This window comes from Carassius auratus, unplaced genomic scaffold, assembly GCF_003368295.1.
Source record: "Carassius auratus strain Wakin unplaced genomic scaffold, ASM336829v1 scaf_tig00030631, whole genome shotgun sequence".
Lineage (NCBI taxonomy): Eukaryota > Metazoa > Chordata > Actinopteri > Cypriniformes > Cyprinidae > Carassius > Carassius auratus.
In genome coordinates, this window is record NW_020525868.1 from 5,130 (window position 1) to 20,000 (window position 14,871).

At 34.9% G+C, this 14,871-nt stretch overlaps 1 protein-coding gene and 1 long non-coding RNA gene across 3 annotated transcripts in view; both read left to right on the top strand.

Moving 5' to 3' along the window:
- The first annotated feature begins 1,175 nt into the window (after positions 1–1,175).
- On the top strand, positions 1,176–5,855 carry LOC113080272 (uncharacterized). 2 transcript variants are annotated; one of them, XR_003281828.1, is made up of 5 exons: positions 1,215–1,286; positions 1,521–1,612; positions 2,823–3,027; positions 4,967–5,065; positions 5,216–5,855. It is a non-coding gene; the product is annotated as an uncharacterized LOC113080272 (long non-coding RNA). The 2 variants fall into 2 exon arrangements; XR_003281827.1 differs by lacking the exon at positions 1,521–1,612 and having other exon boundaries at positions 1,176–1,286.
- Positions 5,856–7,481: 1,626 nt separating this feature from the next.
- Positions 7,482–14,871, top strand: part of rapgef5a (Rap guanine nucleotide exchange factor (GEF) 5a) — a 43,502-nt gene continuing 36,112 nt past the window's right edge. The window contains exons 1-3 of the mRNA XM_026252477.1: positions 7,482–7,801; positions 13,274–13,327; positions 14,791–14,871. The exon at positions 14,791–14,871 is cut by the window's right edge and continues 26 nt beyond it. Coding sequence (XP_026108262.1) covers positions 7,643–7,801; positions 13,274–13,327; positions 14,791–14,871 — 294 coding nt within the window. The 5' untranslated portion in view covers positions 7,482–7,642. The remainder of the gene's footprint in view (positions 7,802–13,273; positions 13,328–14,790) is intronic.

The following is a 14,871-nucleotide window of genomic DNA, read 5'->3' on the forward strand; positions in this document are numbered from 1 at the left end:
GAAGAGCCGGTTGTCTGTAGTTTAACATGATAGCATCTAAAACACAAGATACACTGGTCTTTTGACCAGCGAGGAATGGAATAAAGAAAGAATGAGTAAAATTGGATTATTGAGAAACTACAGATGTGCAGATACAGATATTTTCACTTTTATGCTAAGTATTTTTCCAACAGAAGTGTGAGTGTGGGTGTTTTTTTTTTTTTTTTTGGTTTCCGGAACATTTTTTAATTTTTTTTGGCCGATCATGGCCAACACCAAATGTAGGCATAACTGAAGTCAAGAGTACAATGCTGTACAAATGCAGTACAAAACAGTACTGTTGGAAAAAGTGAACCAGACCCCAATGCTCCAAAGATAGATGATTACACTTTTGAACGGAGCAACTTTAGATTTTCCGGCTTGAGCAAACAACGGCATCCTCACGCAAAAATTGATCCATGACGAGTCAGAAATGTGACTCACATGAAATGATGATTTGCAGATATGTATTGCAGCATGCTTCATCTTCAAGACACAGGGTTGAAAGAATAGTTGAACTGATTATCTACAACAGAAATAGCTAGGAAGGATGCAAGATTAGATGCTTGATTAATCAGACATGTAATAGCCTATATGGCAAGTTGTTAGCAACATAACAAAATGGATAGTAAAAAATGGAAAGTGCACTGATCATTTCCTGCCAAGACGCATTACAGACATTTCCCTTAGCTCTAAAACACAATGGAATGCAAAATAAAAATCAATATGGAAAATTCCTTTATATTATTAGGCTACAGTTCATTGTGCCATATTTTTTTAAATAGTGTACATTTTATCAAAATTGTCTCTTCAAAATGCACTTTTGCAGTTTAAATGTGTTTAATTTGTTGTTGGAGAACAAAATGTAAAGGTTTCTTTTCCTTAGGCTACGTTTAATAATAAAACGTTAGAAATTGGTTATTTATTTAAATTTATGCATTTATTTTATTTACAATTGAAAATAGTTGAGGGAACCAACGGTCAATGTTTGGCCTTAAAATGTTCATGAAAACGTTTGATTTTACATCTTACTTCAGGAACGTTTCATTGTTGTGAAATGTTTTGTTGTCAAATGTTTTGAAAGCGAGTAAACAACTGAAGTCTGACAGAAAGCGCGCGTATTTTTTCTTAGTTCCAGAAAAGAATTCGAGGGCAGTCGAGGTGGTAACCTAGCAACAGCAGATCAACCGTTGAGCGCCTGCCGTTGGGATCAGTATCTGCACGCTACACCACGAAACAGATGTAGTCATTATTTATCAGTTTTACAGGTAGGTCTGAGAAATTTAATAGTTTTTGTGTAAAACTTACTTTAGTTGACTTGAAGGTGATATTTAAGTAACTTTGGTCGCGAAAAGACCGTTTGGACCACAAATATTAGCATAAAAAGTCGATGTATACATTTAACTTAGCGAGTCAGATCGCTAATTGCGCTAATCTAGGAGTCCAGCGTTGGGAAAAAAAACACATTTTGTGCCAAAATTTTGCTAAATCTTTATGCCAAGTTTAGGGAGATTTTCTGGTAGGTAGTGGTTTCCCCTCACATCCATCCTCAGAGGAACTTTGGAGGAGTCTCCCTTTCTGAAACAGCTTTCGGGTAATTTACTTAAAAATTACATTTACCACAATAACCCTCTTTCTTTCTTTCTTTCTTTCTTTCTTTCTTTGTCACACAACTGTACAATTAAGTACAACGTGAATTATGCTTTTATTTATATTTAGCAGACTTCTGTAAAGTTTTTTATATATATATATATTCTGTCTTGTCTTGTAAAAAAGACTATATATATATATATATATATATATATATATATATATATATATAGTCTCTTTTTTTTTTTTTTTTACAAGACAAAATAGCACTGCATTGACATACAAAAAGGCCAGGAAAATCATTCTTTAAGTATAATATCATCATAAGCCTTAATAAACTTGTTATTCTTCTTATCAATGCGTTTAAGAGATTTAACAATAAGCACTCTCTGCAAGAAAGACATCAAATCTAGGTAACGTATTGAGAAATTTTGATTTATGAACTAAAAATTTACGACAAGATCGACAATATGGTTACTTCCAGAAAAATACAAAAATATGTCTTTCAATTAGAATTTTAAATCACGTTTTATAAAAGAAGATATTTTCACACAATAGAATCCTCTGTTTGAACATGACGTTATAAAAGTCCTGTAAAGCAACCACAAGATGGCAGTAAAACACTTATTTCCGGGAATTCCCAGTTTAGTTTACATGCTTTAAACACTTAAATATAACTCTAAACTGTAAAAAATAAATTGTAAAGTAAGGCATGGCAGTGAATTGACCTTTTATAGGTCCTGGAACAATATTCTTGTCAAAAATAGTAACTTCAAAGGAACAGTTCTCCCAAAAATTAAAACAATCAGTTGATGGTATAACTTGATTTACTATGGATTCCAGCAGCTGTTTGGTTACCAACATTAGTCAAAATATCTTTGTGTTGAACAGAAGAAAGAAACACACAGTTTGCAATAGTCATTTTTGGGTGAAGTGTCCCTTTAAACCAGTTAAATCGGCTTGAAGTCTAACTCTAAAATCTGACCATGGTTGATAGCAATGTTTCACAGAGGAACTTCTCCTTGGGTTGGTACCAAGCCTCCTCTCCTCTCTCTTTTTTGGAGGTTGTGTTCTGTTAGAGAGCCGTGGGGGTTCTTCAATATTTAATCAGGGTTGTGTTTGAAGATCTGTCTGTGTGTGAGAGCAGTAACTGGAGCGGAGAAGGGTTAAGAGGAAAGACTTTCTTCACTCTCTTTTCTCACTTTCACATGCAGATGCTCTTCTGTGGACACACGCTGACCACACCTGAAACACAAGGCCTTTCTCAATCTAGTGAGCTCTAGAGTGATTGACTGACTTTACACAGCCACCAGGAAAGCTCCCAGGGTTTTTCTCCAGTCTGTTTGGAAATAGATGTGTTTACGAAGGATGAAATATTTCAGGAATGAAATCATCGCTGGATTTACCAAAGTTTGCGCGGTTAGTGACATCAAATCTTCGAAAGATATTCCGAGTTCTGTTTTGAAACATTGGCAAGTTAACAAGATACAGAACTATATGTGTGTGTACTATATATATATATATATATATATATATATATATATATATATATATATATATATGTGTGTGTGTGTGTGTGTGTGTGTTTATATACATTATATTAAATTATACATATGTTAGATTCACAGTTACAATTTTGTTAAATGTCACATTTTTTTATCATTAATATGTATTTACAATAAGATACATTTTAACTGTAAAAGGACATCATATTAGGTATATATTAGACACACACACACACACACACACACATATATATATATATATATATATATATATATACATAAAATGTAAAATATAAATAGTGCATATAGTAAATTTTTATTATAAATTTAACTGAAAAAACACGTTTTATAGTCAAAGTGGCGTATATTATATATATTAGTATTATAGTCACTGTGTCTTAATGAAATATATATTTTTAATATTTATAAATAAGCACATTCAGAATTTCCTGAAGAACAATAATGCCATTCGTCATGCAATTTCAAGAGAAATGTTAGAAAATAACATTCTCCAGTGTTGAATATAGGATTACTGTAGAGTTTTCTTTAATTAATGATTGTTTTATTAAAATCAAATAAAACAAAATCAGGAATGTCATAGACAAAAGACAACATGATGGATTAAATTATTCTACACATTGAAATATACATGTTTCCTTATTCAAGTATAAAATGTTAACCTAATTTTCTTTTCTAGGTCTGTTTGTTAATTCGTACGGTGAGGTAACTTAGCACTAGCATTAGTTTTCGGTGGTGTCTTACAGCGTGGGACTCTGAACACATTAGACAGACCTGCGGCGTCACACACTTCACACAGCTTTGAGCTGCTGTCATCAGATCACGTGTGTGAATACTTCAATGCAGGGATTAGCTGAACATTCACAGACTATTTTTAATCATGATAAGCCTTTCTAAGAATAGACTGTCAGTGTTTGATCGCAGCTGAACATCACAACAGACACAGAAAAACACACAGACGCGTCTCCCAGAGGGACACTGATAACCTTCACAAATACAGCCATCATCAGACGAGCGCACACGCTATCAATTTTACAAGTTTAATTTGCACCAAACAAACTGCACCAAACAGAATTGGAAAAAAATCTGATCGTTTCCCAAAGAATCCTAATGGGATAAAAAAAAAAAAAATCTGCTTAAACTATTCTATGATAAGATATATTTTATATGAATAAAATATGGATATATTCAGATTTTTTCACACATTTAATTCAATGAATTAGTATTTTAATTAACTATATTTTAATATATATATATATATATATATATATAAATCATAAAGTAAAAAAAAAAAAGTTTTTAGATTTTAATTTTAATGATAGTTTTATTATATTAGGGTTTCTGTCATGTTTTATCAAGGTTTTTATTTTGATGATACAGTTTAGGATTTTTTTTATACTGTCTTTATATTATAGATTTTATTTTATTAATAAAATGTTAGTAATTGTTTTTGTTCTGTTATTGTTGTATATTTTCATTTATTTATTTAAGTATTAATATATTTTTTTAAATATATTCTGGGTTTTCTTTTCTAATTTTTTCAATTTTTATTTTAATTATAAAGTTGTACATTTTTGCTTTGTCATTTTTTTGTTATAGTTTTTCTTTTTTGAAAATGTTATTTCTAATTATATAGTTTTAGTAATTTTTTGGTTTTGTCTTTTTGCTGTAGTTTTTATTTTTAGATTTTCAGTTTTAATTTTAATGATAATGTTTCAGTTGTTGTTTCTTTGTAATTTTTTATTAGTTTATTTTTATGTCCATATACTTATTATTTATATATTTTAGTTGTTAGTACATTTTTAAGGGTTTTAGTTAACTCCAACCCTGGTCAGATCTGAAGTTTGCAGTGGATTGTGGGGGAACACCATGAGGAGGCTTTTTGACCTGGATATGAAGCTGAAGATCTAGTTCAACCTCCACGTATCCCAATGGTAATGCTTCTTTTTAAAATTTTTTCCCCAGAATTCTTTTTTAGATTCTCAGAGGACTTTTATTCCCTCTCCGTCATGATTCTTTGTGTTCCAGATGAACACAGAGCGTCCAGTGGAATCCAGTTAATCACTGTTTCTCTCTCTCTGCAGATCCTGGAGACTGAACACCTGCTTCCCTCTGTTCTTCCTGTCATCCAACACCTCGGCGTTACACCTGAAATTAGAGCACACACACACAACACACACACACACACGCGCGCGCTGGTGTCCTCCTCCAGGCATGTGCTCCGTTCAGCCGTGTAGAGGTGATTTTTCATTTTGACAGATCATCAGCTTTTCGTTCATGAGAGATGTGGAGATACTGGTTTGCCGAGCGCGACCGTTCACTTTTGACCTCTTTAACCAGTGAGAAGCAGGCCTCTGCTTTAGATCAGCTCATGGATCATGAACACTTCGCTTATTCCAAAAGCATCCTGAACATTTCTGCTGCGTGGCTGAAGGAGTGGCACAGTTTCTGTCCCATCATGCATCTGTAAGCATCTGTGTCCATCCACCTGTGTTCAAATAGACCTGCTTCTGACCTTGTAACTGACAGACATCGAGTGATAAGTCCATTACAGGATGCTGGAAAACACTTGATGTGTCTCGTATGGAATGAAGGATTACCAACAGCAGTCTGAAGAGACAAACAGCCTGATCAATGTTTTAACACAACGTCCCGTCTCAAAGACCAAACCAGTTCTACTGATTCAACCTCCAACTGTGATACTGATTTCACACCGATTCATTTATTCAGTCATCGGTCCCTTTCAGTGTGCAGCAGGACAGCCGTTTTGGTGCAAAGTTCATGTTTATTCATGTATAAAATAAATCCACTGATCATTTAGATGTGACCAGATTTTTACTCATTAGGGAGAAAACTGTGTGTGTGTGTGTGTGTGTGTGTGTGTGTACACATGCACACACACACACACACACACACACACACACACTTTTTCCCTAATTAGTAAAAATTATATAAATATATATATTCATATATTTTTATCTAATATTTTGTGCTGAAATTGTTTTGGGGATCTTTTTAACCTGTGTTGTTAATATGAATAAATTTAATTGAATTATCATCCTTGCATTCAGAACTTATATATTCCGAAATACAATTTATAAAATATATCTATTAAATAAATACAATATTATTTTGAACAGAATAATAATAATTTCCATATAAAATAATGTTTTCTGCAGAAATTGTTTTGGGTTACATCTTTAGATCTAAAAAAAATGCTCAGAAATGAGACAAATGCAATAAAATTCTCTTTAATTGTGCACTGGGTGTAGAGGAAGCCGGTCAGTAAGAGGTTAAACTATTCTGTGCATCTCATTGATCCGGAGCAGCTGGAAAAATCAGTTTTTGTTGGAATTATCTGTGTAGGTTAAGCATTTCTATATGTATGGGATGCTTTTGTTTTCCAAACACACTCAAATGCACAGATTCACAGACCTATTTGTCATCTGAACATTTTTCACCAAATATATTTAGGCAGACTTGAAGTGCACCTGAGAATTGAAAATAAATATAAAAAAAAATCAAGTATCGCATGATGCATGTTCATTGGTTCTCTGTCAGATGCAATGTTTAATGCACTTCATGTTAATTACAACAAATGTTTGAATCAATTTGATGAACGAGTCAGGTCAGATCAAGGGAGTTAAATAAAAGTAATCTGATTATAATGTGTAATGTAATGGATTATGTTACTAAAAATGTTTCTCTGGAATCAGTAATTTCTGTTTCAATCATTGTGGAGTAATCACAGCACTGCGAATATAATAGTTTATGTTGATGGCTAAATACTGTATTTACACTTTTTCTTTTAGGTGCAGATTTCATAGAAGGCTGTTGAATGTCCTCATTTGTGACCCTGGGGCATTTTAACCAGTCTTAAAGTCTCTAGAGTGTATTTGCAGCAATAGCCAACAATACATTGTGTGTGGATCAAAATTATCGATTTTTTTATGTGCCGAAAAATCATTAGGATATTAAGTAAAGATCATGTTCCATGAAGATATTTTGTACATTTCCTAATGTAAATATATCCACACTTTTTTTTTTTTAGTAAATGCATTGCTAAGAACTTAATTTGGACAACTTTAAAAGTAATTTTCTCGATAATTTTTATTATTATTATAATATATATTTTTTTTTTTGCATAATCAGATTCCAGATTTTTAAATAGTTGTATCTCAGACAAATATTGCCCTCCTAACAAACCATATATCAATGCAACGATGATTTAATTCAGCTTTCAGATAATTGATGACTGGTTTTTGTGCTCCAGCGGAGGTGTGTGTGAGCGCTGAATGCGTTTGTGTGTGTGTGTGTGTGAGTGTGTGTGTGTGTGTGTGTGTGTGTGTGTGTGTGTGTGAGTGATCGCTGGGTGGAGCAGCAGTGTACGGCAGGTCTCGTCTCGTCTCTCATTGCGGCGGCTGGAGATCATCGAGCGGCGGCGGAATGTCGCTCCGCTGTCCGTGTGCGTGAAGAGCAAGTGGAGGAAGAAGAGGAGGAGGAGGAGGAAGATGATGGAGGAATCCGACAGTATCCCCTGCTCCGCGGAGGACGGACTCCTGTCGACCTGGAGATGGAACAGAACCGCCAGGGACCAGGTCCAGATCAAGCAGAAGATCCGAGATCTGCCCGGATTGTTAAAGCACGGACTGAACCTGCGCAAAAAGAGCGTGAGTTACCAGTGTATGCGTGTGATGAAGACTGTGTGTTTCGTGATCAGAACACCACCCATATCCACCATCACTGAGATTATAACGCTGGGGATGCGCGCGAACACCCGCACGTTAAGAGTGATGCGTGCTGTCAGTGCGTTCATGCGTTATTCCACATCACATTGATTATGAAGGAGAGGCTCTAATGTTTTTCAGTCGTGGTATCTAAGGCAACAGAGACACACACACACAGACACACAGTCAGGTACACAAACACATGATCTTTCTCTCACACAAACACACACACACACACACGCACACCTGCTGTAACTCCCCATCATGAAAATACAAAATGTTCTGCGGTTCATATTTGCTGAATTTGATTACCAGTCTTTTTAATATTGCACCCTTATACAAGTAACCATGGCAACCATAGTTTCCGCCAAAGTACCAATGCATCAGTTTTGTAGCTGCTGTTAAATGATGAATTATTATGGGATGCTGTGGGAATATTCCTGTCATTTCTTTTTCACATTAGCATCTCATCCCGATTGGCCACATTTTTTATCATCACAATAACAGATAGAAACTGGTTACCGTAGTACATTTTGTAATGGCAGAATTATATTTGTAAAGCCTGAATGAGTCAATTAGGGTGCAAAGTAAAACATACCTTATATTGTGGGATTTGGAGACTAATTTTGTGCACCGTGTAGACACAGTTGAAACTGAGCTGCAGAATAGCTGATATACAGACTATTTGTTTTATGAATATTGTTCTGCAGCTGTGTAGAATATGCAGTATTGTTGGAATATTGCGTAATGGGGTTGTTTTTATTTAAAAGATTCTCAATGTGACATCATGAGTTCTATTTGGAACCTTTAGATTTTGAAGTGAGCAGTGTTCTAATGGACTGTATGGAAAGAGCTGATATATATTCTGTTTCTACACTTGTGGTGTGACAGAGGAGCTATTCAGTGCTTCAGATGCCTGAAGATGAGAATTATTTTGCTGGTTTGTGAGTGTTAATTGTATAAGTCCTGATTAATCGTGAGGATGAGAGGAAATCCACAGTGATCAATCAAGACTTTTGTAACTCTGAGTTTTATTCAGTAACTTCTGTAGACATTCCAGAATGATCCTAGTTCTTGAGAGTTTGGTCTGTTTGTGTCTCTGATGTGTTGCTTGAGATGTCTTTTACCTTCAGGCTTCTCACGGCTTCGAACAGAATGTTTGGTTCAGGCTCATTGGACTCAGTTCATCCGCTCCGGGGTGATTAGAGAAATAAAAAATGAAAGCCTCATTAGTACTAAATGAGAAACTAATATTACAATCGTGACATTTGTTTCCTTGTGTGCTGCAATGACAGCAGCTACTGGAGCATCTGTTTATCAGGTTCTGCTGCTGTAAAACACAACTGCAAGTGAAAGAAATAAAGCTTTCTCGACGGCTTTAACAGCTGATGCTAAAGGAGAACATTTTAGAGTACAAGTAACCCCAAAACAGAAACATATGAATCCATAATAATGCTTCCTGCAGTGAAAAAGTCCATCTCCTGTTGTCTCTCACATCAAAATCCAGCCACACACTGTATTTAGAGCTGTTTTGGACTGTTTTAGCTTGTAAACAGTGTTTGATTTCAGCACATTTGTGATTCAGACCAGACCACTTTTTCACTGGAAGAAGCGTTTTTATGGATTATGGACAAACACACATCTTTTCACTTCACAAGACATTAACCGATGGACTGTGGATTATTGTGATGTTTTTATTGTGATGTTTGAACTCTCATTCTGACGGCACCCATACACTGCATAGCATCCATTGATGAGACACTGATGCTACATTTCTCCAAATATAATGAAGACACAAACTCATCTGCATCTTTCATTTTTGGGTGAACTATTCCTTTAAGTACACAAATTATTAAAGTTTACAAAGTCTTTTTAGATTATTTTGATGCTTCATGACAGTGATTTAATGTCATATAATGCTGTAAGAGAACATTTGGTTTTGTTCTAGATAAAAACGCAAACCAAAGTCCCTGCAAAGAACCATTGAAGAGCCTTTATTTTTAAGAACATGTCCAGTGCTCTCTGTCCATGCGATGAGATCCATGAGCTCAAAGGAGGAAAGAAAATAGTTTCTCCAAGACAGCAATAACATGAAATGATGAGTTTCTAAGATGTTTCTCCTGAAGAAAAAGATCTCAATATAAACTTTAGTCATTTCTGACATGAATTTCACCCTTACACTATTTCAGATGTGGTCTCTTGTTTTAGGAGAGACGTCTAAAAGACAATGCTGATTCCTAAATGAGAAGAGCTACCTCTGAGCAGCGTGGTTCTCCCGTGAAAGCGCCGGGATGATTCTCAGATGAGTCTCTGGAAGAGCGTTTCACAGAAAGAGTGTGCTGATGTGACGTCTCATACGGAGTTCACTGCAATTCTCTGATGGAGAAGCTGCACTTAATGACACAGTCCTCATGCTGCTAAGTGGATGTGTGTGTGTGTGTGTGTGTGTGTGAGCGCCTGTGGATGTAATGAAATCTTAACGAGAAAGACAAGTCTTGTTTGATGTCTCCATCTTGCAGTGCACTCATCCAGAGCGACAGATTTATCCACAAGCCATGCAAGATAGAGGTGCGTGAGTGTGTGTGTGTGTGTGTTAGCGCTCTAATCTGAGAGTAATCCATTTCTGACACATAATGACACACAGACTCACTGCACTTTGGAACTGTGTGTACTACATGGACCAGGATGTGACCAGAATCTCTTCATCTTACTGATAGTTGGTTCTGTGTAGTTGCTCGGTCATTACATGAAAATCTCAAGTCCTTAGTGAAGTAGCAGCACACCTCTTCACATTGTGTTATAATCATTCATGTCTTTTGCACAAACGGTGCAGGACGAGTTATGCACGGTACTTCAATGCTTAAGGTCTCTTCGAATGATATTGAGAGAACGGGATCTTTTTGTGATTTATGAGGCAGGAATGATGAGAGAGGTGATTTCAGCGAAAGGTTTTAGCTGTGCATGAAGGACAGGAATGCTTTTTTTATTTTTTATCTAAAAAGCCTTTTCCACCTCATGCATGTGCTTATCTGTGCTCCAGTAGAGTTCAGCTCCCAGATCTCCAGCAAATCAATACAGTAAATCTGAAACACACACCGTCTTCAGAGCCCAGTCAAAACAAAGCCCACGAGCGCACGCACGGCCCCTGGAGAGATTCGGCTGCTGATAGAGGTCTGTCTGTGGATGGATGCATGCGGTCGGCCCGCAGGAGACCACAGACACCTTCATCACAGGAATTTCAGACAGGATTCATGCCGAATGAATTCATCTCTGTAGTTCAGAGGTTTTTAATCATACTCATGATAACAGGATGGTAGTGTTGGTTGTAAGCCTTTTTTATCTTCCTGATTCGAGTGTTTGCGAAACCCGTTTGGAAATATTAATTTGCGGTTTGTTTCGATATAGAAACTGCTGAACTGAACAAAGCTGAAGTTAAGCGCGTGCATCGTTGTGAAGTGTTTGAATCCTTGAATCATGTTTCTTTAGAAGAGCTGTTCCTTCACTTTATTCAGCACTGTTTGTATTTTTTTATTTTTTCATTGGTGGATTCTTAAATTTGCTGAGAATCCAACAGACTTACACAGATATTTTGCTGTAATACTAGCTTTGCGATATGATTTTAATTCTTTTTGAGGTGTATTGATTCAGGCGACTCACTGAATTGAGCTCATTCAGTGGCTTTAAAATGGTCACGATTGATCTAAACTGATTTGACTCATTAATCTTAAATTTATTGCATATCGCTAATAATCTCTAGACACATATTGGATGTTGGTTTTGGAACTTTAAATGTTCTCTTATGACATCAGCTTGTAAAACCTTTGTTTATTTATTTTTTATATTTTAATGTTTATCTTTCTGCTCAACAGATGTGAGTGCAGAAATAAGTGACAGATTGCACAATGAATGAATATGACTATATGCAGGTTACTTAAATAATTAAATATTCACATGTGATGAAGAATAACGACTATGCAATCTATAATCATCATCATTATATATTCTATTATGCTGTAAAATAGGACAATGGAGACACAGGACTGGATGTAAGAGAATAAGACACAGGAGTGAATGTGGGTCACTCCATCTGATCTTCATCTGAAGTTCTGATCATATTAATGAGGATCAGCGTCTTCGTTCCAGCTCTGGAAGTGAAGGCAGACACTGAGAGTTTGTCTGTATCAGACCGAACAAGCCTTCTTTCTAACAGAGCGTCTCTTTAGAGAGCTGCTCTGACATGATCGCACGACTGCGCTGTTTAATATGAACTTATGTCATGCTGACGGAGAATTATTAAGTAGAAGTGAAATGTCATTAAGTCCCTCATGTCACAGAGTGATGATGTTCATCCATGGTACTTCCCTAGATTAGTCTTATTTCTGTAATATTTAATTAAGTATTATTTTTTTTATTAACTATAGTTTTAGTAATTGTGTTTTGTCGTTTTTGTTTTCATTTTTTTATATTTGTTTTTTTATGTTTAATTTTTAGTTTTAATATAATCATGTTATGTGCTTTTTTAATTTTTTATAATTTTTGTAAAAATTTCTATTGTTTATTTTTATATTTTATTTTTATTTTTAGTATATATACTTTTGTCATTTTTATATCTTTTTGGTTTTAATATATTTATATTATTTATTTTTATACTGTACATAATTCATTTTATTTTTAGTAATTGTATTAAGTGCTTTTATCATTTTAATTAGTTTTTAATATATTTATATTCTTTATTTTTACTGTTTATATTTCATTTTCTTTTTAGTTATTGTAATAAGTGCTTTTATCATTTTAATACTTTTTTAATATATTTATATTCTTTACTTTTTACATATTTGAAATTTTTGTTTTAGTAATTGTCTTACATGGTTTTGTCATTTTTATTAGTTTTTTAAACAAAAAATATTTCTGTTGTTTATTTTTACATATTTAATTTTAGTTTTAGTAACTTTTCTATTACTTTTTAAAATTTCTAATGTTTATTTTAGTAGTTTTATTAATATGCTTTTGTGTGTGTGTGTGTGTGTGTGTGGTATATAGATATGGAAGTCATTTAGTACCAAAGTATATCAAAATACTCAGCACAAGTTTGACCCCGTTCCCCTTTCAAAGCGCAGTCAGTGTTTGCCGCACGATTTGCATGCTGTATCAGTGTGAAATGTCAAAACCAAACATGAAGGAAGTGTTGCTTATCCGGAAATATCCAGGAGTATGACGAAATGTCAAAAGCACATCATAAACATGGCAGAATGTCACTGTCGAGATGGGATTAGCTCATAAAATCGCATTTGTGCAGTGCTTTTCATGTGAAGGTCACGTTATAACCGGCCCTTAAGGGCCCCTGCAGAACATTTGAGCTGTCTCTGAAGATTGTGATGTTCATGTGCTCTTGTGTTTGTCTCTTTGTGATTGCAGCAGTCACCTGACACCATCCCAGGACCCAGCACAGGTGTCACACCCAAACCCAAGGTGAGGAAACAGCATTGACTTCAGTCCATATCAAAGACTGATAACTCATCTCAAGTGTTTCTCCTGAAGACAGTGGAGGGGAGACTTTTGCTAAAATATCTCACTTCTCCTCTAGAGTTTAAGATGATACGTTTCAAACTGTGCTCAGGCTGAAAAAATACCAAAGTTTGCCATCAGAAGTCAGAGATCTTGATACAAACTCAGATATTTCTCATCAAATTCATCCAAGATCAAGTATATCAGTATGTCAATTTAAAGGGCCTTGCTAATATTCACATCTCATTTTCATCAGAAAATATAGTTTGCTCTAAAATGTTCATTGTAATTTTCCCTGAGATTAAATGTATACTCACAGAGATTCTGTTATACCTTTTAAATTTGAAATGTCCTTGTGGAATTTTTATTAGCTTTTCCATTTTCTAAATTTTTATTATTCTTTATATATACAGTATATTTATATTTATTTTTATTTCAGTTTTAGTTTGTCATTTTAGTACGTCAGCTTATTTGATTTTAGTTATTTCCCAATATATATATATATTGGATTAAAACATTTTTTTTTTTTTTTAGACTGAAAATCTTAAAAAGTTCCTTGGGAAATAACTAAAATAAGACACAGGATATATATAATTATTTTACTTACAGTTTCAGTGAATGAATTTTTTTTAACACTTTTAGTTTAAAAGACACCCAATTAAGAACCCCATGAGGACATCTGATCAATATATTCTCTTAAAACCCTCTCTTTTTCCCTCGTGAAGCTGCTGATGTTGATCAGTGGATCTCTCCAGTATTTTTTCTCGTCTCATTAGCATCTCTGAAGCCCTTAATCCACGCGTGAGCTCTGCTAAACGCTCTCGCTAACGGCTAATCGCACATGTGTTGAGCTGAAGGTCTGTGTATGTGAAAGAACATACATTAGATACAAAATCAAACACATCAGAAACCTCTGAAGGCTCCTCTGTTTCATAGATCAGCACATAATGATGAATATAGATGATTAGCGCTGACTAGGGATTATGATCTGTATCTCTTTTATTCTTTGAATGACCCCAGAATTGATTACAGCAATAATCCACGAGAGAGCGAACATTATGCCATGATCACAGCTGTGATTTAATCTGAGAGCCTAAATCCAGTCGGAATGTTGGATGTTTGATGTAGAGTTCTGACCAATGAGATTCCACTGTGGGCGGGGCTTCCATGTGTGATGTCATAAATAGAACCTCAACAGACAAAATACTCTTTGTGTTCGAATAAAAGAGCCTTTTATTGATTGTTGATGAGATAGATACACATACAGTATACATAATGTATATAAATATATATAATATGTAAACAACTAATTATATGCATGTATGTGCATTTATATGCACATAATAAATAATTTGATAGTGTCAAGCATTCGTATTGCACAGTGACAGTGTTTAACTGGATCCTGAGATGATGTTTGTGTGTCACAGACGTGTTCTCAGAGTTTTCCCTGCGCTGGACGTGCGCTGAGAAACGCCTTTCTGTCTCATGGACCGTATCCAGCTAAAGAC